Source organism: Tiliqua scincoides, chromosome 6 (genome assembly GCF_035046505.1).
Source record: "Tiliqua scincoides isolate rTilSci1 chromosome 6, rTilSci1.hap2, whole genome shotgun sequence".
Lineage (NCBI taxonomy): Eukaryota > Metazoa > Chordata > Lepidosauria > Squamata > Scincidae > Tiliqua > Tiliqua scincoides.
The window spans coordinates 23,385,125-23,413,022 of NC_089826.1; the positions used below are offsets into that span (position 1 = coordinate 23,385,125).

The 27,898-nt window shown below is 44.1% G+C and overlaps 1 protein-coding gene across 1 annotated transcript in view; it reads left to right on the plus strand.

Moving 5' to 3' along the window:
- Positions 1 to 27,824, plus strand: part of HADH (hydroxyacyl-CoA dehydrogenase) — a 30,504-nt gene extending 2,680 nt beyond the window's left edge. Inside the window, exons 2-8 of the mRNA XM_066632435.1 lie at positions 3,595 to 3,723; positions 5,123 to 5,280; positions 8,469 to 8,595; positions 10,729 to 10,818; positions 11,629 to 11,701; positions 15,000 to 15,116; positions 23,410 to 27,824. Coding sequence (XP_066488532.1) covers positions 3,595 to 3,723; positions 5,123 to 5,280; positions 8,469 to 8,595; positions 10,729 to 10,818; positions 11,629 to 11,701; positions 15,000 to 15,116; positions 23,410 to 23,528 — 813 coding nt within the window. The 3' untranslated portion in view covers positions 23,529 to 27,824. The remainder of the gene's footprint in view (positions 1 to 3,594; positions 3,724 to 5,122; positions 5,281 to 8,468; positions 8,596 to 10,728; positions 10,819 to 11,628; positions 11,702 to 14,999; positions 15,117 to 23,409) is intronic.
- The last annotated feature ends 74 nt before the right edge of the window (positions 27,825 to 27,898 follow it).

Below are 27,898 nucleotides of genomic sequence, written 5' to 3' on the forward strand. Positions count from 1 at the left end.
CCCCACGCCTCAGAACACCTTCTGGTCACATGCGGAGGTCTTATGTGGGGCCCCCCAGGCAACGGTTTGGAACCTGTTTTGGGTCATATCTGTGGGTTCTGAAACCATGGATATGGAGGACCCAACTCATTCCGTAAATATTTTCAGTGGCCTGCTTTCCTAAAAATTTGTTTTGGTCACAGTTAGTACATCAGCAGTCTGCATAAGGAGTCATAGGCTGGTGCATCATGCGCTGGCCTCCCCATGCCAATGCGGGCCCTGGGAAGGGTGAGTTTGCACCGGCTCAGCTCGGCTGGTGTGGAGGACTGGGGGTGTGGGGAGGGCGGGGAGGAGGCAGGAGGGAGGCATTTCAGGGTGAGCAGTAGGTGTTCCTGGGGGTGGGCGGAGTGCATTCTCAGGGAGCAGGAGGAAAATCCTAGCCCCATTCCTGGGCAGCCCAGGGCAGCTCCGGGCTGCTTGGACTTGCGCTACCGATTTATGTGGCATAGATCTGAGTAGACCCATTGGGGCTGCTGCGGTTCTCCCCAGGGTATGGGGAAAAGTTTCCCCTTGTCTCGGGCTGAGCTTCAGACAGCCTGAAACTTGTGCTGGATACAGGGCAGGCCTGCCAGCCTGCCTGTCCCAGTGCATGATAGGATTGGGCTGTTACAGAAGGGGCAACCCGATCCTGAGCTGCCCAGAGCTGTGGGACCCGGCGGCTCCATGGAGGGCTCCTGCCAGATCCAGCTCCTCCCGCGCTACCGCGGGAGGCTCCTTGGGAGAAGGGGACATTCATCCCCTTCCCCTGAGTAAGGGAAGCAGCCCCGCAATGGGGCTACTCACTTTAGCGGCGACTGTTTGGTCGCCACTAAAGTGAAGGCGCTCGTGTAGGGTAAGCAGCCCTGCCGGAGCAACTTGGATCCTGTGGAGCTCGGCTCCATGGATCCGCCTCTCCCCGCCCCCTGACGCTCCTCTCCCATGCCCCTGGCCATGCCTCCCCCCTCCCTGGAACGCCTCCCCATGCCCCCAACCACGCCTCCATCTCCTGTTCTGCAGCCCACCGGTCACGGAGGCCGTGGAACCCGGGCACTTGCTGTGCGCTGGCTCAGCGCCGGCCAGAGCTGAACCAGCTCTGGCAGGAGCCTGGCAGTAAGCCCCGCAAACGTGCCTTACAGCACGTTTGCGACTGTGGTCCGTGCCGCGGAGGCATGGCGTGGACCACAGGCTCAAGCTCTTAGTCTAAAAATGAAGTCATTTTCTCAATTTCAGAGTCAGGTTCATAGAACCTTGCCTAATACTGAATCAGATCGTTGATCCATCTGGGTCAGTGTTATCAATAAAGACCAGTAGTGACTCTTCCAAGATTTTAGGCAGAAATTTTTCTGCCACATATTGTGGCTGCAAGAAACAGGATCTAAGATGGGGCAAAGTGGAAAGTAGATGCTCAGTTTCATTAAGTTTTAGGAGACAAAATTGTTGTCACCTTGGAAATAGTTTAGAGGGGCAAAAAAAGGGGTGGGGAAAGAAGAGGAGCTAAACCTGTCATTGGGATTAGGAAGTATTTATTTAAAAAGTTATAAACCACCTTGGGTGTGTAAATACAGAACCACATAAAGCAACCTTAGAAAGGAAATCACAGCAAACACAAACCAAAAGCTATATTGTTAGTAGGCCTCATGCAACGTGTAGACAGTGAGGCATAGTCAAGTGAAGCTCATGGGTGATGGAATATGGTAGTGCTGCAACTTGCCTTATAAAGGTGAGAGGAGCAGTCAGGAAAGACTGTGGTTTTCGGAAAGCCATCCTGGGAAAACCAGCATAGTGACTGATGCTATGTCCTAGCAGAGGTTTGAACTTTGGAATTGGGAAGGAGTCACGGGACTTCCATTCTGTACTGAATGCAGTTTCAAGCACACTTTTTGGTGACCCAGCTTTTTATACTTTGCATAGACTCTGTGGCAATTTTGTGAGCGTGCTCGTTAAAAAACCCTCTTTCTGATAGAGTTCGGGTGTGTGTGTGATTGTTCTGACAAATGCAAAGTGTGGCCTTCCTCTGTCTAGACCAGAAGTGTCAAACATAAGGCCTATGGGCTGGTTGCGGCTCCTGGAAGCAATTCATTTTGCCCCATTATAATAGGGGCATATGGGGCATCTCATATCTTGAAATTATGAACAAGGTTTGCACATTTAATTTTCTGTCATTTGCAGCTAATTAGTGAGAACAGCTAATGGCAGCTCTACGTGAGAACCAAGTGCTTCATTTCCAGCCATCATCTGCTTAATGGTGTCACTTCCTGCTTAATGAAGTCACTTCTGGCCCACAGCAGGCATCATGAATGCCATTTGACCCACTACATGAAATGAATTTGACACCCCTGGTTTAGACCTGTGGCATCTGAGGCCTCTTGCCTTCAGTCTTGTTTCAGAATCACATTACTGGTTGAGGTTATGCTGTCTTTGCAGGCATCTGCTGTCACTTGCATGTGTTGCGCTTCACATATCCAAATAAAATAATTAAAAGGATTATCAGGCTACAGCTTGCTTTTTTTGTCTAGCACCAGGACTGTCAGAAAAGCAAGTGTCATCTGATGTCTTTGAGAAAATTGGGCTAAGAAACAACTTTACTGGAGAGAAAGTGAAATTGAAATCAGCTGTGAATTCCGTTCTGTAGTTGGTCTCTGAGCTGCTTTTATTGATAGTTCATTGTATATAAAAACAGGTGTGGCTATGGCAGGTGAATGTTAATCTTTAGCATGGACACCTATTTCTGCTGACTGCTTTCTGGTCTAGTGACACATGTGGGGTCATTTCAGCACAGGGTTGGCTCAGGACGATAGTTCATTTTCCATTTGCAATTATACCGTCCTTCCTTCCATGGAAAATGCTTAGTGGTCTCTTGACATGAATCATTTCTATTTTGTTTCTTCCAGGGCATAGAGAGCAAATGGGGTACCATGATTATTCACCACTTGGGCAGCTTGTTCCAATTCTAATTCCTAATCAGGGGCACTACCACTTGGGATTCAGGGCCCGATCCTATCCAGTTTTCCAGGGCCAGTGCAGCTGTGCCATTGGGAACATTTGTTCCTTTACCCTGGGGCTGCATTGCGGCTGCACTGCTGCTGGAAAGTTGGATAGGATTGGGCCCTAAGCTGTCAGGCTGGTAGTGGGCTTCTTATTCACAAGTGTTAGCTTCTGTATGGATGTGGGCCATAACTCAGGAACAGTCTCCCTTTTGGGGAGGTGGGGCAGATTTCCGATTCAGGCGTCTTTCGTTACAAGGATCTTAGGTAGCAGCGCTGGGAAAGAACTCTGTCTTAGATGCTAGAGAGCCATTGTGAATTAGAACAGACAGTACCAAGCAATAAGGCCCAAAGATTGAACTCCCCAGATTAGGTAACTCTTTATATCCTTGTTGACAGCTGGTAAAGGGTGTTGGATTGGTGCCATGGCTGTTCGTGGAAGCTTCATGACACTGATCTTTTATGAATCAGGGTCATTAAAATGGCATCTGCTTCTACCTTTCCAGTTTTAATAGGTTACCCCTTTTCTCCTGTAAGGACTCTATGGGCTAACTTTCTATTTTTTGTAATTTCTCCTTTATTTTTTTCATAGATTGCTGCAGCAACTGGCCACACTGTAATATTGGTGGATCAATCAGATGAAATATTAAATAAATCCAAGAAAGGTATTGAAGATGGCTTGAAAAGACTGACAAAGAAAAAGTTTGCGGACAAACCTGAGGTAATATCTTTGTTTTTTTAAAAGCTGGAAATGGTCGTTGAATGTGACAAACCTTGTTTGTGTATTTCTATCTTTAGTGTCTAGATCAGGGATGTCCAAATTTTTTGGCAGGAGGGCCACATCATCTCTCTGACACAGTGTCGGGGCGGGGAGAAAACAAAAGAATTAATTTACATTTCAAATTTGAATAAATTTAAATAAATGAATATATTAGCGATGTAACTTAAATAAATGAATGAAGGTCTTGCGCTCAAGGCCTATAAAAGGTCTTGCACAAAGCAAGGCTGGCCTTTTTTTTTGCTGCATCACAGACTTGAAACAGCAAGCAGTGGAGGTAGCCCTTGTGAGAGGGCAGACAGTTGCCCTCATGCTGAGAGTAGTTGCATTGGGCCAGCACAGGCTGCAGCAAGTCACCAGAGGGCTAGAGGATCACTGGAGACTGGGGCCTCCCTGCAGGCCGGATTGGGAGTCTCCGAGGGCCACAAGTGGCCCCTGGGCCATTGTTTGGGCACCCCTGGTCTAGATGGATAAACACAGCAATGTTGGATTAACAGACCTATTTAAAAGAGTTCTTTTAAGAAGCTGAGGAGGATAAAAGGATAAACACGTTTCCCTATCATCTAGCAAAAGGCAGCTTGCAGACAGAATCAGGGCTCAATCCTATCCAAATTTCCAGCAGTGATGCAGCTGTGCCAATGGGGCATATGCTGAATCCTGTGGTGAAGTCACAGAAACCTCTCCAAGGTAAGGGAACATGTTTTCCCTTAGCCTGAGGCTGCATGGTGATTGCTTCAGGGCTGGAAAGTTAGATAGGATTGGGCCCTCATAGTCCCCGGTACAGGTCCCTTGGCTGGACATGTTTCATATATGCAAACAGGATGTTTATGTGCAGGAAACAACCCTATATCTAGCATCCACTTGCACATTGTGACCTTTCCTGGATTGCATGGACAGATGCGACACACATATCTCAGATAATTGTCTTGGTGCACTAACAACACTAATGCATCATCAGTTAGATGAGGAGGTGAGGGAACTGCATCCAACCTCCATGTCTTTCCATGACTCCATCTTCCATATGTGTGCACACAGAGAACCTTGCATGCAGCAGCATCTCTGAAAGGTCTTTTATTTTTGGAAGAAACTGAATAGCTTTTGTCTGCTATGGTTAAAGAAAAAGAATCAGGTTTTACTGACAGGAAGGTTTATAAGGCTTGTTTACTTTTAGCTAAGATATTGCTTTATTGCTTCATCTTTACTTGCTGAAATGTGTGAAATCTGGAGAGGGACAGAATATGCATGCCCTTAGAACTGTGTCATCTTCACAGTTGAAATTGGGTCCTCTGAAGACAAAAGATAAGTTCTTTGAACAAGTTTTATTGTTTCTCGAACTTTGCAGGCTGGTGCCGAGTTCATCGAGAACACCTTGAAGAACCTCACCACAAGCACAGATCCAGTCTCAGTCGTACACAGCACTGACCTTGTAATAGAGGCCATTTTGGAAAATATCGCAGCAAAAAATGAGCTCTTCAAGACTCTGGATAAGTTTGCACCAGAGTAGGTTCTTAACATTCTACAAAAACTAATTCAAAAATCCATTGTTGATTAGTTTGCATTAAAATATGCACCTGTATTTGTTCTGGGAGAGGTAGGAGATGACTACTGAAACCTAATTTTCCACTGACTAGTTAAGAATGATTCTGAAAGCCAGGCAGATGAGATGTGCCATTAAAAGCAATGTCAAGGCACACAAGAGGGAGAGCAAAAACAACTTGTACAGTGCAATCCTGTTTGCAACTTATTCAGAAGCAAGTCCTGTTGTACAGTATTAGATGAGTATTAATTCAAGGTAGCCGTTAGGATTGTAGTCTTATTTGGATCTTCCCAGTTATCTCAAGGAACACTAGTATTTATTTTTTTCAGGAGAAAAGTCTAGGATTTGTTGCCTTTGAAAATTCTGACAAAAACTGGAAACGTTGGACATGACCAAGCTTCTTCCTTTCCCAAATACAAGAATATAGGGAGGCCCACTTAGAAACATATGGTAATTTTTCTCCTTTGAAAAGCTATCATACTTTCCTATTGAAGTGATAAGTTGTTGTTTCAAGTCCTAGTCCTTGGAAGAAGTCTGAGAATTGAGTGAAGTGATTAATGTCTGATGGGAACAAAGGTGGAGCAATTCTCTGGTCTCTGCATGTGAGCCAAGATTAAAAAGACCTTCCTATACCAGAGAACCACCCTCTAATCAATTATTCAAGCAAAGTTCCACCTGTGTCTCCATCTGCTCTTATCTCTGCTACCACAGGATCTGAAGAATTGAGCAATGCTATTGGAACTTTATTTTAAAAATTCTAGATGGATAAAATATTCAGCTAAATGAGCTGCAGGAAAAGAAATGGATTCAGTACTATTCTGAAGTGGCGTGTTTTGTAGACTGGTGCATACATTCATATACTGAAAATTTTTTGAATACCTGCATACGCTGAATGTTTTTATGGTAGCCTGTGGAACGCATAACAGGATTATCCATCTTTTATGGTAAAAAAAATACTATTCCCAGCGGTCAGCTGTTTCAATAGTAGTTTGTTACCTAGTTACAGTTGGTTACAGTACCTCAGCTTCAGATCCCAAGCATAGGCTGCGCTTACTACCGTGCTTCTTACTACTGTGTGCTCAGAATAGTTGTGAGGAATATATTGCTTTTACTTTTAGTATGCTGGAGTTGATAGGGTTTGGCTGCCACATTCCTTAGTTTTGTGATAACTTTCAAAACTCACTATAGGTGAGTGGCTTTTAGTAACTCATGTTAAGAATCAGATAGTTGGGTGCATTTAAAAAGAAAGAGTTCATTTTTTTATCACGCTGCTAAGAATTTGAAGAGATAAACATGCAGAAACCCACATGGAAATCAGTATTCCTCACAGAATAATTGCATGTTAGCTTGTAAAACCACAAGCGTTCCTATATCTGTTTTCCCCACAGAATAAGGGCCTAATCCCATGCAGTGCCTGCCGGCTTATCACCAGAACACACTGTTGTAAATGTTCCATAAGGTGGTCCCCAGCACCACTGGAGCACCAGTGCTAGCTCAGCCCTGGCAGGTGCTGGATTAGTGCCAGTGGAGCACTAGCGCTCCACCACTCAGTGGTTGCGCGGAGTGCTGGGCAGTGGAGAGGTAGATGGGGGGCGTGGAGGAGGCATGCCGGGGGGAGGGAGCGGGGCAGGAGGGAGGTGGGACTGGCAGAGCTTTGCTCCACTGGATCGTGAGCCCACGTGTCAGGCCACGCGCCCAACACAGAGGCTCTTAATTCTACAACGACCCTTGGGTCGCCATAAAATCAAGTAGCCCATTGTGGGTCTACTCGCCTTACTCAGGGGAAGGGGATGACAGTCCCCTTCTTCTGAGTAGCCTCTGGTGCTGCCTGCTGAGCATGCAGAATGCAGCGGCAGCCGTTTTTGGCACCGCTGCAGCCTTGAGTGCTGGGCAGCTCAGGATTGGGCTGTAAACCAACAACCTTTTACTCACTTTTTAATCTGTGAGCTCCAAACTTTCCTCATAGGTTTTGAACATATGGTTTGAACATATGGTTTCACATATGAACCGTGAAAACACACGGTTGTCAATAACATTGGGTTTGAGTCCTCAGAGGAGGTGAGACCATAGTTGTGCCTAGACTCTAGATGGTTCCTCAAAGCCCTCCTTGGTCAGAGCTTCACCTATCCTTCCCTTTAAAGCATCCATCTCCCTTTATGCTGAGGTGGGGGTGTATTGTTACTCAGATGTAAGATTCATTGTGTTCAGTGAGTCTTGCTTCCAGGAAAGACTGACCTCCCCATATTAGGTAACTCTTGACAGCTGGTGAAGGGTGTCGGATTGGTGCCATTGTTGTTTGTGGAGGCTGCATGACACTGATCCTTTATGAATCAAGGCCATTAAAATGATGTGGCTTTGGTTGCACCATTCAAGGTCATTAAAATGGTGTGACCAGAAGGTGCAGCTTGAGACATAGGGGCTGACACTGTCCTATCCTCCTTAGTTGCCTCTTAGCTGAAGGGAATGGGTGAAGGGTTCCTCCTCCCTTGCCCAAGATTCCAACCAGTAAGGAAGAGTGAACAGGGGTAAGATCCTGAGCGAGTCACTGCTGTTGGGATCCTCCCAGTGGTGGGTCTGGAGGCAGGCAGGGGGGCAAATGCCCCAAGCACCACCTCTGCGCAGCACTGCAGAATGCGCAGGAAGCTTCCTGAAGATTGCTTTGGGCGCAGTCTTAAACAGTACTTCCCGTTTCCTGGATGTAATGTTTAAGACTGGGGAAGCCTCAGAACGCTTTCCGAGTCATCCCAAATGCCACGCGAGGCTCAGTTGTACTGCTAAGCAGGGGGTGGTGTGGTGTGGTGTGGATGGGCAGCATTGTAGACCTTTGCCCCGGGGCACATCAAAGGGCAGGTGTGTTACTGGATCCTCCCCTTCCCTCACGGCCCTCCCACCCAGAATCTCCTCCCACCCAGAATTCCTTCCCACCTCCTCTATTCCTTCCATATCTGCCCCCTGCGCAGCTTACATATGGATAACCGATAGCGGCAACATTTGTGGCAGAATCTTCAAAATAGACGATGGCAGTATGCTGTGTGTGCTGCTATATAACCAGTTACAACAACAGAACCTCTGTTCCATTATTATAACTGTTCATCAGGATTGGGCTGTAAGTGCCATAAAGTAATGCAAGCCATGTACTGTTTACTGACAGGCACACGATATTTGCTAGCAACACTTCATCCTTGCCAATCACAGAGATAGCCAACGCTACCACCAGGCAAGACCGGTTCGCTGGCCTACATTTCTTTAATCCAGTGCCTATGATGAAACTTGTGGAGGTGAGCTGTCTTATCTTTTCTGACGAAAACCAGAAGTACTGTTTAACGGTGCTCTGGAGGCCTCAGAAGGCTTTTGGAGCACCCAGGGACTCAGCGCAGGGCCTCGCTGGCCCACAGAATGGCTCTGGGGGGCGGTTGGACATAGCAGCAGTGAATTGGACAGTTTTATGAAGGAAACATCCATCATAGGCCACATGCCATGATGATTATATGCAACTTCCAGATTTTAGAGGTAGCCTATGATTGACCTTTCCTCTGTAAATCTTTTTGCAAAGATTATGATCTCATAATTAAAAAACCAGAATAGCCTTATGTTCACCATTATCTTGGAAATTCTTCTGATGCTGGAACGTAAATGATTAAACAAAATATATCTAGAAAAATATATTCATGAGGTCCTCTTAAATAACAGTCTTTCACAGTCTTTCTCTCTCTTCCACCCCATGGGACACAGAGAAACAGGATGGTACTGAAGTTATATAGCAGGTATATAGACTGTACTAGGAACAGAATGTACTATTGTCATTCAGAGCTTTGTAGACCTTGCACACATTCTCTGTTTAATCTTGTTTTTACAAAGATTCCTTTAATTCTCAACTTTGAATTGACCATTCTTAAGCTTTTATATGGTTGATGGTATCTGGTAAAGCTGGATCTCTTACATTGAGCGGGGGTGGGGTGGGGGGTGGGACATCTCTCTCTATTCATCCCAGCAGAGCATCTTTTCCAGGGGCTGGTATTTCTTCTGCATCTGCATGCACTAAATACCAATACAAAGTCGGCTTAAAGAAAACGTAAATTTTCTTTAAGCATCTTACACCTGATGTAACTAAAGTCAGATGTAACTAAAAGGTGAAAAATATGTCTGGGACAGAAGATGAAAGGCACAGGCTGTCAACTGGCATCTCATGGACAGAATCCAACCTGCAGGAGGCCTCCAACTGGTCCTAGAACTGGTTTGTTTTTGTTACTGCCACTTTAGATAGAGGATGGGGGCACTAGTGGTGTAACTTTGCAGCTGACTTAATTTTAGTTTGACTCGGAAATTGTTAATGATGGAGTGCCTGGAGTTTCCTGCTGCCCAGGCTTACACCGAGATGTTCACTTGATGAGTATCTCAGAAGGATTAAACATTTTAAAGCTATGTGTCTATTGTCACATGCAAAATAGTGTCCTACACCACATGTGTCTCCCACTGTCAAGTTTTCTGGCCGTGGACTGGTGTCTGGAGCATCCCAAGGTAAGATAGCAGGGGAGGCATCATCTTGACAAGCAGTCACCTCTAACTGGTGTTAAAAAGCTGGTAACCATGAATTCAAGAATTCTACTTAAAGGCATAATCGTATGAACAAAACCTCAAAATAGCAAACTGACCTTTGGGAAGAACTTGTGCAGACCACTGACTTTTTGAAATACAAAGGTCTTCTGTGATATGACACTACGGGCACAATCCTAACCTCAAGTTGGGAGGGAGAGTCCTCGAGTCCTGGGAGGGTCGCAAACGTGCCGTAAAGCACGTTTGCGCCTCCTCGAGGGGAAGCCAGACTGGCACTTTGAGAAGCGCCGACCTGCGGAGGCTGACAGATGCCTCCACACCGGCTTCCCCTCAACTGCTTGTGTTGGCCCGTCTGCGCTTCCACAAGTGGAAAAGGTAGGCATGGGGGAGTGGGGAGGAGGAAGGAGGGAGGCACTCCTGGGTGGGGGGAGGGAGGGCGATGGGCAGCCCTGTGGCAGGCGGGCGAGGAGAGGGAGGCGGGGCTGGGATCCGGCAGTAATGCCGGATCTCAGCCCCCATCCCCAGGGAGATCGGAGCGGCTTCAAGCCGCTCTGCTCTCCCCAAACTTGCACCATCTCAGGAAGTGGCGCAAGTCCGAGGAGACCCATTGGGGCCAGCAACCCATACCCAGGGGTAAGGGGAAGAGTTTCCCCTTGCCTCTGGCTAAACCTCATCTGGCCACAACCCTGCGCTGGATACAGCGCAAGCCTCCTGGCCTGCCTTTTCCAGTGCAAGTTAGGATTGCACCCTACTACTGTTAGTTTTTTCAGTGAAGCCTATTTTACAGGATAGTTATTTATGTAAGACTACTTACTGTTAACTCAAGCACATGAATGACTTGTTGCTTTTATTGCTAGGTTGTCAAGACGCCAATGACCAGCCAAAAGACTTTTGAGTCCCTCATGGATTTCAGCAGGACTTTGGGAAAGAATCCAGTGTCTTGCAAGGCAAGTACATTTCAAATTGAAAGAGCGAGGTCTAGCTGGGTTCCAAGGACAGCCTTTTAAATGGAACAGTGAGGATTTTCTTACTCTGACGTTGCTAAGCCATTTGCGTATGACACCTTGCTTGTTAGCCAATGAAATTCTTCCTCTAAGAGGCAATAAATACTAGAATATTTTTTATTTATATCTCGCGTTTCAGCCAGACTTTTCTGCCAAAGTAACTTATAGTTAAAATACATAAACTATAATAGAATTATTATACAGAATTATTATATTATATGTGGGAGTACAGGTATGTGTTGCATAGTGCCATTCAGCAAATCACCAACCGCATATACAATGGTGGTCCAACTGTATTGTCTCAGTAACATGTAATTTAAAATCGTGGCTAGAAGTTGAGTCTGTAACTTACAGCCCATACCTATGTTTCTGTTAAGTTTAATGGGACTTACTCCCAGGTAAATGTGTGTAAGAATTGCAGCCCTTAGTGTTCATTGTTAAAATCCAGAGAATATCAGCTCTGACACCTTAAAAGAACAAATCTAGCTTTTGTATTTTGTGGTCAAAGTCTTGAAGTCGTGACTGCATTGTGTGGTCTAGGGCTGAGCTAAGATTTCAAAATACAAAGTACAGTAGCATGTGACCACAAGGGGGCTTCCCTGCATGCATAGATTGGAAAAAAAACAGCACATGCAATGCAAGTGGATTGAGTGTGAGAAGATTGGCAGAAGAAATATACAAGAAAGTCTGTCTTTGTAATTTGTATTTGGGTTGCAAAACTAGTCTGTTCTAATCTTTCTTTTTTGGTTACAGGACACTCCTGGATTTATTGTGAACAGGCTCCTTGTGCCGTACCTGATGGAAGCAGTTCGGCTTTTTGAGAGGGGTAAAGATGAGTAGTGTTTACTTTGCAGGATGACAGTTTATGATGTGCTCTAGTAGCCATTTTGTGTGATATTTCATGTTGGATCGCAGATGTCTAGATAGAAAACCTATTTTGGACTCTTTTTTGAAGTGAGGTTATATAGTCAAATATTTGTTAAAAGTGGGTTCTTGTGTATTTCTGGAGTATAAGCAGAAGGTGTCATTAGCTGTTGCATGGTCTGGCATCTCGAGTTTAGTCATACCAGATCCATTTTGACCTATGTATTCCCCATTTAGACCCTTACTCTGTATTTTGAGGAACCTTCTCCATTGTGCTTGCAATGCTGCTATTCTCTTATTTCTTATGTGCTCAGCTTGTTCAACTTTGAGGGCCAAGTTAGAAAAAACAGTATGAACTGGAAGGCTGAAGCAATTCTGCGTACTCTGATAGTTTCAGTTGCCAGAATCAGTGTAGGTATAATACAGAGGATTTAATGAAGGATCTCCCCAGTGCTGGTGTGATGTTGCTGGGGGCCATGAGACAAAGCCCTGCACTGCACCCCATACCCCTGCTGGTATTCATTTGCATCTTTCTAGATTGTGAGCCCTTTTGGGACAGGGAGCCATTTAGTTATTTGATTTTTTCTCTGTAAACTGCTTTGTGAACTTTTAGTTGAAAAGCTGCTGGGGCATTGAGTGCTACTACTGCAACCCGTACTTGATGGTTTAGCGGTTAATCTAGCCAGGTATAGGCATGAACCAGTGCTTGTCCTGACTGACCTCTCACACCATCATTGCAGCTCCCCTTCCTCTGTGTGAGACCCAGAGGGTCTCCTCATATGTGAGACCCACACACATCATGCCATCTCACACGCTTTAATCCCTCCCAAAGCAGTGCATTATGCTATGTGGGAATGATGGGGGACACCTGGAATCCCTGCTTGACAGATGGAATCTTCGGTTCTAGTTCTGTAATTATCATTTTCATCAAAACAGATAGGCAGTTCATGTAAACTTTGTGCTGAAAAAAGTTTCTGTGAAGTAGTGGCATTCCTGGGGGGGGGTCGTGGTGGCTGGGGCACTCACACTCACACCTATGAGGCCTGTGGGGGTGGCACTGTGTGCCACCTGCCGTCGCCTGCCCTCCAGAGCCCTTCTGAGGGTCAGGGAGGCCTTGCACGGTGTCCTCTGGCACTCCAAAAGCCTTCCATGAAAACCGGAATTAATGCTTAAAGGTCCTCCAGAGGCTTCAGTAGGCTTTTGAAGGACCAGAGGATGTCATGTGAGGCTCCAGAGTGACCGGTAAGGAGGGGAACAACCATCTCTGGGGAGGGAGGCAGCACTTGGGCTAGGATTGTAAGTACTATGAAGTATTTACTAATAACCCTCAGTTTAATGGACTAATGGGGAGAAGGAGTGTCAAAAGTCCATTAAATCCAAACTTAGAGTTAGTACTTCTCCTTCCCTCTTATTTGCCCATTAAACCCCTACTTCACAGAGTGCCATTGACAGAAGCTTAGAGTGCCCTGGTGGTGAAGAAGGAGCCCTGGTGGAAGGTAGGCAACCCTTCTTCACACTCCCTCAGCTGCTCTGTAAGGACCCCAAAGAAACTATCTGTATGGACTGGGAGATCTTGAGTCTTTAAAAAAGCATAACAGACATAGGCAAGCAGAAGGACAAAGCCTCACCTGTATAAGCTAAAATATCCACATTCTGCATCTGCAAAGAACAATGCCACCATTCCACTAGATTATCTGGAATGTCTTCTAACCCATTCATGCTATGGGGGATTTATCAGGCATTGTACCCATGCTTTTAAGCTTGCCAGGCTTTTAGCGATAAGGACTGGAAACTTGATGTTCCAAACAGGCTTTTGGAATGCTGAACTCTGCCCCTCCACAAGCCAGGCAGCATTATGTTTACCTGCCTGGTCCTCCTCTTTTTCCAGGATGTGCAGTTCCATATTCAAAGCTGATATTGCACCAGTGTGGACCGAACTTTGTATATTAAAAGCTACAGTGGCAGTATCCCAAAAGTTTATTTAAGGAATGTAGTTGCCCAAGGCAATGTACAAAGAAAAGTATCAGCAGACTCTCTGCTCCTGGTTATCATTTTACCACTATATCAGCTCACTGGATCAAGTAACTGGGAAGGAAGAGGGCAATTTGATGGAGCAGGATGGGCAGAATACCTCCTGAGGTGGAGTGCAGATTAAGTGCAGGCACTTTCTGTCCTGGTGCTGCGTTGTAGTTGTGATGAAAGTTAACTCTGTTACCCTTCAGACTTAAGCCTGCTTTCATGACTGTCTGCTATTTAGGAATGTTATTTTAAACATTTTATTTGGAAGACAGCCTTCCCTTCCCTTGTATATTCCCTTACAATATAAAATTTGTAGATGAAAGGCCTCTGTTATTGGGAACTCTGTAAATATATTTTAAATATTAAATGCTCCCTTTGTAGTTTATAAAATTGACTTCAGCTTGTGATACAAAGTTAACCAGGCTTCTTGCTTATCTATCAACAAATACGACTAATTACTTCTCAAAGGCAGAATTAGAACAAATTAGAATGGCTTTCTGAAACTTAAAAGAGTGGCAACATGGAAACAACTTCTTGTTCTGTCAGAAATATCAGCATATAAAACACCTTGGCTAAATGTTGCATACTGAGTGCATAAAATATGTAACTATTTTACATTTAGAAAGAATGAAAATTAGAGGTTTTTCTTATTTGGTATCCTGACTTCAGCTTTTGTTGTACATTTTAAAAAATGTAACCGTTTTCAAAACTTGTTGATGAACATTCATGGCGTATGAGGGGCTTACAATATAAAATTTTACAAAGAGGAGGAAAATGGAAGCAAGGATAACTGGGGAAGAATACATTCTTATTTCTTATTATTCTTATTTCATTTACACATACTTAGGCTTGGTTATACTCGGGTATGATGATCAGGAAGTTGAACCAAAGTTTTGAGGAGGAAAGTTGAAGAACCTTGAGAGGTGGTATCACAAAGATGTTCTGAGAGAAAGTTTCAGAATGAGTATAAAAAGGGTAAATGGATGAAGTTATTTGAGGGAGCATGAAACAAAGAAGTATTTCAGTAGGGTAGGTGAATCCTAATGGGCTTCTCTGCACACACTGCCCCATCGCTTCTGTTTTGGTTTTCAACCTTTCAGCTAAAAGGATTTGCTGTATGTTTTTTTGTTTCCCCAGGACTCTCTGGTTAGCTTCATTAGATGTATGTAGCCTCATGTTCATTATTAAAGGGGAGAATCAACACTGAACTCTGTTAATCTGGCTGTCAATCCTCTTTCTAGGAGATGCATCAAAGGAAGATATTGACATGGCCATGAAGCTGGGTGCAGGCTATCCCATGGGCCCATTTGAACTCTTGGACTACGTTGGCTTGGATACCACTAAATATATTATAGATGGTACAACATTTATATTGTATATCTAGCCTAGTATATTGTATATCTATATTGTATATATATTGTATATTGTATATAGCCTAATATATTGTATATCTAGCCTAGACGCCTTTAAAAGGGGATTGGACGAGTTTCTGGAGGAAAAATCCATTATGGGGTACAAGCCATGATGTGTATGCGCAACCTCCTGATTTTAGGAATGGGTTAAGTCAGAATGCCAGATGTAGGGGAGAGCACCAGGATGAGGTCTCTTGTTATCTGGTGTGCTCCCTGGGGCATTTGGTGGGCCGCTGTGAGATACAGGAAGCTGGACTAGATGGGCCTATGGCCTGATCCAGTGGGGCTGTTCTTATGTTCTTATGTTCTTATATTCCTCCTTTTAAATTGTCACTTATCCTGTTCATGAGTGGTTTAAGAAGAGAGATAGTGGACTTTCCACATATTCTTGCCAATAGCAATCTTGGTTTTGTGAATCTTAAGCTACCGTATTTGCCGGCGTATAAGACGACTGGGCATATAAGATGACCCCCCCACTTGGAGGCATGTTTTTCAGGGCAAAAAAGTCATCTTATACGCCGGCAAATACGGTAAATTTATTCAAATTTTAAATGTTAATTAATTAATTTTTTCTCCGGTCCCCAACACAGTGTCAGAGAAATGATGCGGCCCTCCTGCCAAAATGTTTGGAGACCGCTGGGTACACCCTACTTCCCCACTGAGCACCAACCACAATGAGGCCTCAGTCCTACCCACACTTTTCTGGGATTAAGTCCCACTGACTATAATGGAACTTAGTTCTGAGTAGACATGCATAGGATTAGGCTCAGAGTCTCTTACACAAAAAGCATTTCATACTTTCTGTGTAAGAGCACAAAAACAGCACACAGACTACTTGCAGGGTGTCACATCTGACGAGTGCATGTATGATTATTTGGCTGTGCATACACTACACAGGCTGGACCAGTGCAGCCAATCAGAACCTCTTACTACACATAAGTACAATAGATCAGACTTGTGTGAGCATCACAACAGATAACCCGCTCAGGTCTTGACTTTCAAGTATTTTTCTTATAGAGAAGTTCTTTCCCCATAGAAAAATGACACGGTTTGAAGAAGTGGCTCTGTGACAGATAGTGATGAGAACAAAGGGGGAGGGGACACAGAGAGAGAGAAAGAGAGAGACGCTATGCTATGCCGAGGCCACTGCACCCTTGGAAAGAGGTTTTCCCTGCTCTTCTTATTTTCCTTTCTCAAGCAGCAGCTGTGCCTAGAGACGCTGTGCCAAGCAATGTCCCTGCTGCCAGGTGCGGGGGGGGACGGACCGGGACTGCACTGCAGAGGAAAATTACTTGGCTTCCCAATAGCTGCTTCTGATGCTAGGGATGCTGTTCTTTTCTGGTAGGATTCTAGTGCCTTACAGCTGCTTAGCGGGCAGGAACCCAACAGATAAAGTATCCTTGTTGATAAGCATCTTTGTGCTTGGGAATGCGGGCAGGCAACGTTGAAGGTCTGCCTGCCTGACAGCTGCTGCTGCTGCTAGGGATGCTCAGGGCCTTATTTTCTGGTGCCTCACAGCTGCTTGGCAGGCAGGAACCCAACAGATGAAGAACCCGCCACCCAGCACCGTCTCTGCAGGAAAATGCATTGAGGGACACTGAGCCTGCCTGGCGAGGCTCTGCCAAGGGAGATGGAGTGGCGCCTCCCCTGCACCTGCTTCCCAAGAGCATCCTCCATCCAGCCCCGCCTCTGAGGAGCGCAGGAGGGCCGGGCGGGGCGCGCTCCCTCCCGCCCTCCTTCCTCACCTACCGTCGCCTCCCTGGCAGTGGCCGCCATGGGGATGGGCAGCAGCCCGCAGCCCTGGCCAGCCTTGCCGGGTCCTGCTCCTTGCACCCTGCCGCCGCCAGGCCTCGGAGGCAGGTGCCGCTCCACCGCCCACTCCTGCTCGCGGGGCTGCCCGTAGAAGCGCTGGCAGAAGAACCAGGCAAGCGCGCCGCCGGCAGCCCCCGCCGCCAAGGCACTCAGCCCGCCGCTGCTGGGACTGGCACTGACGCCCCACAGCCGCCTGCCGGGAGCCAGCCCCGGGTTGCTGCCGCGGTCCCCGAGCAGGCGCCGACACCGTCGCCACTCTAGGAGTCCCCTCAGCCCTGCTATAGCGCCGGCTCCACAGAGCGTCAGGGAGAGCCAAGCCGCGGCGGTAGCCGCGAAGTCTCGCGAGAGCTGAGTGCCCAGCGTGAGAACAGCGACTCTCTCCTGGCCAAGCTACTGTTATTCCACCTTCCCCACCCCCACCCTCCAGCGCCTCCGCCTCCTCAGTCCCCTCCTCAGGTCTCCCCACCTTTGCTCGCCTCAGGCCGCGCTTAACGGTCTCGTGACACAGTGCGGCTACAGTCCTAGCTACGCTTTCCCGGTCGTGAGGCCCATTTGCTGACGTATAAGACGGCTGGGCGTATAAGACGACCCCCCCACTTGGAGGCATGTTTTTCAGGGCAAAAAAGTCGTCTTATACGCCGGCAAATACGGTATGTTGAACTCCTGTTCATGCTGGGTGAGAAACATTCCCTTTTAAATTCTCAAGGGTTGTGTACCTTTCTTCTTGGAAAATCTGTGCAATTTGATACCTGAAATACCAAATACCTGAAATGTTGTTTCATATAAGAGAACAAAGACTTGTTGCCTCATAGAGCAAAACTTAATCTGATAGGCTGAAGTTACAAGTGAGTAGATTTAGGTTGAACACTAGGAGAACGTTTGTAATGGTAAGAACAGTTTGACGTTAGAACCACTTATTCTGGGTGGAGAGTGGGGCTTTCCCTTGCTAGAGGTCTTAAAGAAGATTGACTGGAGATTTCTTGCTTTGGGTGTTCTAGCAGAAGGTTGGACTAGATGACCTAGAAGGTTCCCTCCAACTCTGATTCTGTAGGAATTTGCTTGTCTTTGATATTTGGTTTCACTGCATGGAAATAGAATTCATGAGAGTGATTTAGAGATGTAAAATTTCCAGAAATTTTGAACATCGGAAAAAAAACCCCAGTTTTTTTCAGAAAAAAAATGGAAATTTTCAGAAAAATTGAAAAAAATGCTACATTAGCGCTTTTTTTTCTTTTCCAGATTGAACATCATTTTGTTACTTTAGGAACATAAAATATGACTATGGACAATTTGACTTGGCAAAAAATTATCACAGCTAGCATATTAAAAATATAGTGTATCCAAACAATTATTACAAACAGAATTTACTTTTTTTATAATATTTATTTGTAATTGTACATAACAAATGGAGCAACACTCTCCTGAATTTTTTACTAGTTTATGTGAACCAGACAAAAAAACCTCCACAAAACAATTTTTAAAAATTCAGTAGTAACAATTATTCATCTTTCCTCTCCACCGTATTAAATAAAAATAAAAAACCCATTCTCATAAAAAGAATTGAAGAGGGGGAAATGTATAGAAGGGAGTGGGACTAAGTTTCAATGAATGGGCCTGAAATTTAATCAGAATCATTTTCTGAGCTGTAACTATCAGTATCAGTTTCAGTCTCTGTTTCTGCAGCTACTCTGTTGTGTCTGTCATTATCACAGTTATTATGGACTTCTAAAAACTGAAGGTTTGCCCGGATTGAAACAAGCTTCTCTACCCTTTCACATGTCAGTTTATTTCTTGATTTAGTGTGAGTGTTTCCAAACATAGACCAGATTCTTTCACATGCTGCAGAAGATGGAGGAATCTGAAGAAGGCAAGAAGCAAGAAGAGTCAAAGGCTATGTTATGCAAAGACCTTGCCACCATGTTGCACGAGGAATATGTTTGGCAGAATACCAGATTGCATTCCTGGACCAAATCGCTGAAGATGTTCTATATTCTGCAACATTTGAAAGTGCCTTCCCAACATCAAGTCCTAAATGTGATGCTTGTTTTGCAATGCAGTCAAATGCAGTAACAGTGCTATCATCACTTATATTTCCACCTTTGAATCTTGGATCCAGCAGATTTGCAGCAGCATGAATTGGATGGCAACAAAATTCTTCCCTTTTTAAAATAAAATCTTTAACTTTCTTCTATAGTTGTAAGTGGAGATATACTGAGATTTTCAAAAACAGTTGTTTTTATCTTGGTCATTAAATAAGGAATTTCTGACACTATCTGATTCAGATGCAGTGATTGCTGCAGCAGTTGGCTTTAGAATCTTCAGGGAATTTTGCAGCTGAACCCAGAAGACATCCTGATCAAGAACAGTGTTTCTTACACTTATTACTGTTCTTGAAGAGCTTCTTTGTTTTTTAGTAAACTTTCAAAGGAGATCACCACTCCAGCCCACCAAGTTTGACTGCAGAGCTTCAGTGTCACTATTTTATTATTTGCATTTTTTTCTATTTGCTTCTTCTTGAAAACTGCAGCTACAATATGAGTACCTTTTACATGTTTTATAATTTCTTTTGCTCGTCTATAGATCATTTGAAGGGTGTCCAGTTCCATAATATCATTAAGAAGCAAGCTGAGCCCATGAGATGCATATCCTATTGTAGTAGTATGTGGATACTTCTCCATTATGATCTCCCATGCTGCTTTCTTATTGCTGGCTTTGTCAGTCAGCAAAGCAAATACTTTATGACTTCACATATTTTACAGCTGATGTACTCTGCAGTATGTCTGTTCCCTCCTGTTTCAATGCTTTTGTAAAAAACTGGTTGAGGTGTTGTATAATTCCTCCTCTCACATCTGTCCATCCATCTGTAAGTAGTGCAAGACACAGTGCTTCATTCATTTTTCCTTGCACAGATTCTGTTACACATTCATATTCTGACTCCAAAAGAGGCTTGCTCAAAGAATGTCTGCTGGGCAAATGGTATGATGGTTTTAGTAATTTCAAAGCTTCCTGTCAGTATGTATTTTCAGTTATTGAAAATGGTGTTCCAGAAGAATATATTGCTCTTGCAAGAGCTTGATCAATTTTTTCCTGATCTTCAGGTGTCATCTTGTCTACAAATGAAGTTATTGAATAATTTTTGGATGCAGCTGTCTTCAGTATCTGCTTACTTGAAGATGCTGCTGATGGGTCAACAACACTTTGTGTTGCTGCTGATGTTACAGATGGAGTAGAAAGAAGACTTCTTGAATGAGAACGTTGAGAAAAACTATGTGCATTTTCATCATTACACTGTCACATAACACCAGAACCAGGGGACATCCACTAAAATTGAGTGTTGGGTGAGTTAGGACAGACAAAAGAAAATATTTCTTTACTCAGTGTGTGGTTGGTCTGTGGAACTCCTTGCCACAGCATGTGGTGTTGGCATCTGGCCTGGATGCCTTTAAAAGGAGATTGGACAAGTTTCTGGAGGGAAAATCCATTACGGGTTACAAGCCATGATTTTAGAAATGGGCTAAGTGCAACCTCCTGATTTTAGAAATGGGCTATGTATCAGAATGCCAGATGCAAGGGAGGGCACCAGGATGCAGGTCTCTTGTTATCAGGTGTGCTCCCTGGGCATTTGGTGGGCCGCTGTGAGATACAGGAAGCTGGACTAGATGGGCCTATGGCCTGATCCAGTGGGGCTGTTCTTATGTTCTTATGGTCATTGTGGTCCTCTTCACTTAGATCCATGAAGGATTTTTTAATATCTACAAGACATTTGTTACATACATGAATGTGTTTTGTCATCCTGGTAGCATTTGGAAATGCATATTTCATCGGACAATATTTGCAAATCACATTTTTCTTCTCAGAAGAATTTGCATTGTGAAAATGGCTCCATATGCTAGATGTTGGTCTCACCATTTTCCTGAGGGGAGTAGGAAAGAAAAATAATTTAATGGCTAGTTTGCAAGAAGGCACTAATCTATGGATGTGGGTGGGGGAAGTTAAGAACCAGATTAATAGTAATTAAATTATTATTTTTACACAAAGGTTATAAAGATAAAGTAATGTAGCTAAGTGATTCAGGGCCCAATCCTATCCAGTTTTCCAGTGCTGATGCTGGTGTGTCAGTGGGGTGTGCACTACATCCTGTGGTGGAGGGGCAGTCACTGGGGGCTTCTCAAGGTATGGGAACATGTATTCCCTTACTACAGGTCTTCTGTATTGTAGCTACACTGGAGCTGGAAAGTTGGATAGGGATAGAATCCAGCAAAGTAGAGATTGAAGGTAGGTCCGACTCCACCGTAGAATCTCTGTGGGTTAAATTACCAGGCTTGTGCAGTGATGTAATACTGGGGGCGTGCTATCGTCTCCTCCAGACCAGAAATTGGATGGGGACCTTGAAATGAGGAAACAGATCAGGGAGGTGACAAGGAGGGACAGGGTTGTAATCATGGGGGACTTCAATTATCCTCATATTGACTGGGTCAATTTGTGTTATGGTCACGATAAGGAGACCAGATTTCTTGATGTGCTAAATGACTGTGGCTTAGAGCAGCTAGTCACGGAGCCCACCAGAGGGCAGGTGACTCTGGATTTAATATTGTGCGGTACACAGGACCTGGTTAGAGATGTAAATGTTACTGAGCCATTGGGGGATAGGATTGGGCCCTCAGTTTTCTAGAATCAGATAAATGTAAACTCTTACCTTTTTAAATTAAGTATATACTTTCAGGTCCTTCTTGTTGCTCTGTATTTTCTTCCAGTGCTTTGAGACCTTGTGAAGAGGACAGAACAGAACCAAACTTACCCACCCACATGCAAAAACAAAACTGAAACCTTTTTCTTGTGACAATAGCAGCACCTCCTAAAGGAAGAAATACATCTTGTTCTTGCATTGGAGAGTTCAGTTTGTAACCTCAGACTTGCTTGTCCTCAGCGCACAGAAATTAGAATAATCTGATACCATACATATTTTTTAGAAATGATTTGGAAAATATTTGAACAGCTTGTCTTAAAATATTTTATTCATCATATTAAAATAAAACATTCCGTAATCAATTTTTTAATTTTTTTTTCTTCAATTTTTCCAATTTTTTGGAAAAAAAACAAAAGGCTTCAGGAAAAAAATGGCAAAAAAAACATTTTCTGAATTTTTCTGGTTTTTTTTCCAGGCCTTCACATGTTTAGTCCAGGTTTATAATCACATGTGTACAGGTGGAACATATCCGCAGATTCTGCAGCTTCCCTGGGCCACCATAATAAGTGGTTCTAATGTCAAAGGGTTCTTACCATTACAAACCTTCTCCTAGTGTTCAGCCAAAATCTACTCTCTTGTAACTTCAGCCAGAAATGGCCAGAAATGCCATTCCAAAATGCCAGAAATGGCCATTCCAAAGCCCACAGAGGAAGTGGGCGGATGCCTCTGCAGGCTTCAGAAAGTCCACTGGAGGCAACCGTAGTGGAGCTCCAGTTCCCTTTGGAGGGCTTAAAGGAGCCAATTGTGGACAATCTCGGTATCCACAGAGGGTCTGAGAACAGATCCCCCATGGAAACTAAGGCTCCCAACTGTATTGCCTACTTGCAACAAATTTGAAGTGCCAGTTCACAGTTTACTATTTCATCATCATTTCTAATCATGTTTCTTGATATTTCTTTTCAGTACTAATAGTTGTAATGACAGTTGGCAGCCTGTGTAATTAGGATATGCTCTGAATAGTATTCTGGAGATGAAAGGCTTGTGAAGCGATTCATGCCTGCAATCAGGGGCAGATCCTGGGGGGGGCCATGGGTGCGTGCCCCCTCCAAACTGTCTGCAAGCAGAGAAGGGTGCCCACCGGGCTGAGGAGCAAAATTGTGAACCAGGGGAATCCCTACTGGGCGGGCTCTTGGCTGGAATGGGAGCCCAGGTCTGCCTGGTGTCCAAGGCCAGCTGGGTCCCCACGTCTATCCACCCTTGGCAAACCTTGGCCACAGAGACCATCAAGTTCAACTCAGAGCCCACATCTACCTGCTTGATTGACCTGGGCTCTGGAGCTGGTAGTGCCCATGTCCGTCCGTCCCCACAGACACTGGGTCTGCCCCTGCCTGCAACTATGTCTGTGTAAAAATGTTAGCCTCAGGATTTGGTGAGATGTAAAACCTGAGTAGAGCATCAACAGACTTTACTGAGTTCTGCCCCAGACATAGCACTGACAGCGGGTGCAGAGATTACTGCAAGAGGAGGCCATACGGTGGATTTTTGTAATTCTAGTGTTTGTATGGAATAATTAATACTGGAATTTCTCTCCAATCAGTTTCAGGAGGAACAGGATTCAGCATCCCTCCTCCCCTCCTCCCAGTACTGAATATCCCCGTCTTAACTGAGAGTTAAGAGCATTTAAGATGATTTATCAAATTGAGTTTTTAATTGGTCCCACTGTTGTGTGTTTCTCACTAGGGTGGCACTTGTTAGAGCCGAACAACCCTCTCTTTGCTCCAAGCCCACTGCTGAATCAACTGGTGGAGGAGAAGAAACTAGGAAAGAAGACTGGAGAAGGATTTTATAAATACAACTGAACTGCGCAGTGAATGTTTTGTGCCAGGTTTCTACCGTATGCCACTTGGCATTTCCATGCTGTACTTTGAATGCTGCTTAATCTGGGCCTCGAAAAAAGACAGTACTCTCTTTGCTGTGCATTTTGACGGTAATGTTGGAGGCCATTGTTTTCCCCAGCAAATTTGTTCCCTTGAGATCTATCATTCTTCAGAGCTTTACACACTAAAGTGCCTTGCTTCATGAGTCGTCTTTACCCAGGTTCAGGATACTGTCTTAAAGACCAAATAGGATCTGAATTCATGGACTTGATTCACGAACCTGGCAAATATATTTTTGATGCAAATAAAATAGTCCGACGATCATGTTAATATGGAATGCATTTCTTTTAAATTTGATTTTTGTCCACAAGGTGGCAGTGTGACATTGCCTTGAATCCTTAGCCACAAACATAGTTCTGCATTATATTTAATGCCAAATTGCAGATACTGATGCAAATGATATATACCTACTACTGTCTATATAAGCATTTAACATTTAGCTTGTGGAAGTAGCATGGATTAAAAAACAGCAGCATAGAGCCATGTAGCACTTCTTAAAAAAAAATCCACTCCCTTGGGAAGGAAACTGAGGCACAAAGAGATTTCTATAATCCTGGTCTTTATTCATTAACAGCTTTTAAAGCAATTTATACAATCTGTCTTAGAAGCAAATACACCTCTAAGAAAAATTCATACAAGTCAACTAATTTTCAACGGTGGTTAATCTTCTGAGCAAACCTCCCCCACGCAGTCTTGAATTTGGGGTAAGAAAAAAACAAACTATTCCTCCACTCAAGGCGAATCATGGTTTGTTGTGTCTGAGCTGAATTCCAAGTCTGTTTCAGACTCTGCGATGCTACTGCAAGTACAACAGAGGCTGATCCAATCCCTTTGCACACCCTGGAATGTATGTAGCACCCTGCCTCAAAACCCCTTCTTCTGCCCTCTTTCATGGTTCTGACAGCAGCAGCAGCAGAATATTCCTGCTCTCCTCTCATAGCTGCCTGGGACACAGTAATCATCATGCCAGATGTAAGGAATGATGGTAACTGGTAATCTTTCCAACATTTCTGCCATAGATCCGTAGTGCTGGAAAGGCGACAACTTCCATCATTCCTTGCTTCTCTCACACTTTGATTACTGTAAGATCCAGTGAGGGTCTTCTCTGGAACCACAAAAAAGACAAGAGAAAAAGGAGCTTCAAGGCAGAATGCATGCACACACGAAGGTATGAATGGATTAAAATCTGACAGGGAAAAATGTTAGACGTTATGTTATGCTTATCTCACATTAGAGGTGAGCATTAAAGAAGTGCTAGGTTCAACTTCCCAAGCTGCTCTGAATAAAGCTTGAGTTGCATCAATACCTTAAAAAGTTTTGGTTTATTGTTTTTGTTCAGAGTAAACTAAGGTATAAGTTTCACCACAGACCCACACATGGAAGAAATGAACTTAAGAGGATAGGTCTTGCCTGGAAGGGATAATAGTATTTCATCTCCCTTTTCCGAATCTTTCTTCCCCACTCTGTGGGAGAATGCAGGGAAGGGAGGTAGGTGTTTAAGCTCCCCATGAGGTTTATCATGCAGTGTTCATGGGAGATGAACATTGCAGAAACTTTGAGGGAAAGTGATGGTAGACTAGGGATGGGTAGAAAGTTACACTTGAGTTTACTAATCATTTTTGAATACACCCTGCACCTTCCCCAGCTCCCAAGAATCCAAGTTCAAAGGCCATCCTTTTATGGAGCATTGGTAGAATACTGAATAAAGCATACTACTGAGGTTCTTTGTGTGGCAGAATCACCAAAAATATAAACTATCCAAGCAGTCATTTGGTGCTCCCAAGTCTCTGACTCAAAACAGCAGCTCCCAGAAGACTAAAGTCTGCTACCACTGTTGTAGAACTTGTACACTGAAGAATCCATTGTGCTGCACCATTTAGCATGAAGTTAAGTGACCTTGCAGGCAGCATGTTTTAGGACCCTTGCGAAAAAGGCATTTTTAAGAATGGCTATTTTGGGAGCAGCAGCATTTAGGATGCCTAAATACTTCTCGAAATGAATGTTCACTTAAGTAACAAACCTTGAGTTTGTGATCTCTGAAGTTTTACCTCAGTGTTACCCTTTCCCACACAATATTATCACTAAAAATCAGAGTAAGGGTCTAGTCTGGAATCTTTAGGAGAAGGAATTGGGAAATAGGAACAGAAAGATGTATGGAAGCTAGCTTCTGTGAGTAGATAGCCCAAGCTGAATCAAGGTGCTTGGCTGCGTCCTATTATAATCAATGGGGTTTACTTGCATTTGAAAGTAATGCAAGACTCTAGCATTTGAAAAAACATCTGCTATACTTGTTTTTTCTCTACTAGTGTCAGTTTGAGATTTTATGCTTGACGGGGCTTTTGCTCAGAAAATTCTCTCTCCTACCGCCCTGGCCATGCACTTCCCATGTCTTTGGCAGCACTGCGAGCATCACATCCCCAGCTTCTTTCCCAGTGTGCGGAGTGCAAAGACCCTTGCATATTTCCTTCCACTGTGAAGTGCACCTCAATTTTCTCCCTGTGGCTTTTTGCTGAACTTACCTCCTTTCCCAGTCACTCCATTCCTATTGCTTTGCTTTTTGAGAAGGCTGGAGCAGGTTGGGGATCCAGGAAGAAGGGTAGGTTGATGGTTACTCTAACTAGAACAGCACCACATTCTTTCCTAGCTGGGAAAAAGGTAGGGGGGTGGAGGTGGCAGCAACACTTTTCTCGGCTTGCACTGAATGTGTTGAGGCAGCTGCAGATGGGCAAAGACTGGTGTCTGCACCCATCTGTCACTACCCGAGGCAGCTGTCTCACTGGTGGGTTGACTCTGCCCTCCTATAATGCTTTGGTGTGACTGTGTCTTCCTGCAAGTAGTTCAGCATGGGGAAGTAGGGACAGGGAAACTAACAATGTAGTTATGGTACAGACAGGTAAAATAAACCTGAATTCTACATTTGGCAGGGAGGACTTTTCAGGATTGTTGCTTTGGGCAGCAACTCTTGTCCAGCATAGATCTGCTCTCAAAGAGCGGTTCTGTTACATTAGAGGGGGAAAGTACTTTTAAAATATTTAACACCTGCAGGAGCCAGTTGCAGTTGCCTGTGTTGGAGAAAAGTTTTTCAGCTGTAAAATAATGGATTCTCTACTTTCCTCAGGAACATATAGCATCCCTTAAAAAGTGCAGACTTTGTGTATCTTTACTGACAGTTTAACTGAAGCGACATTTTAGTGATGCTAACATTATTGAGCCATGAACAGTTAAGTGTAAAATGACCATAGGTTTGAGAAGTATAAATTGTGCTTGTGTTTAGGCTGTACTAGTGCATGAATTACCTTAGATACTTGCCTATACAAAAATTTCTGCCAATCAAGCATAAATAATCTCCTTGACTTATCTATGAGGTCACTTGCATCAGGGCTGTTGCAGCAGCAGAGATGACAGGGCAGTCAATCTCCATGGTGACCAGGCTTCAGGGCAAGCTGCAACCCAAGTTAACCTTTTCACTGCTCCTGAGATAAACCAGGGCTCAGGGCTTCATTTAAATCAAGTAAACCTCGTTCTCTTTAGCAGACCATTCAGCACCCTCGTTCCATTTTGCAAATGTTTGGCAGAGGTCTGGTTTTCTAAACACCAGGATGTAATCCTCGTTTCCATTGAAACAAAGTTCAAGGCTACACTTCAGTGCACCATTACTTAAGAATAACACCCATGGAAAGCAATGGGAACGACTTCTGAGTAAATAGGGTTCAACTATATGTAGCTGCACTTGATTACAGTCATTCCTTGTTGCTTATCTCTCCACTGAATTGAATTGTACCCACCCAGTTATGTGTTATATGTTGTATGTTATATGTAGAGTCCCTGGCTTAACACACCATGCACCTTAAGGAAGGATTTGATTAATGGTTCTACTGGTATGTTGTTTACAGTGCACTCACTCTAATAGGGTTTACAAAAAGATTGTGAAAACCCAGAATTTAAGAAGTTAATGAATAAAAATGTATGTTATGATCTTTTACAATATTTTTAGTAAATTACAGGCTGCCCGGTTCTTAGGTAACAATTACTGGTAGGTTATTTTTCAGGATCTGGCCTTGGTAAAATCAGACAAAACTATAATCAGCCACACGCACATCCTGACTGAGAGTCATAGAAAATTCCATGATTTGTGGCTCAAATCCTGCCCTCGACTTATCTGTGAGATTGACTTGTACTTGAATATCTGCAGTATCTATAAAATCTTTATCAAAGCAATCATTTGTCCATGTTGATTTATTAAAGTCCTACACATTCAGGACTGTATGCAGCCCTTCCACATATAGAAACGT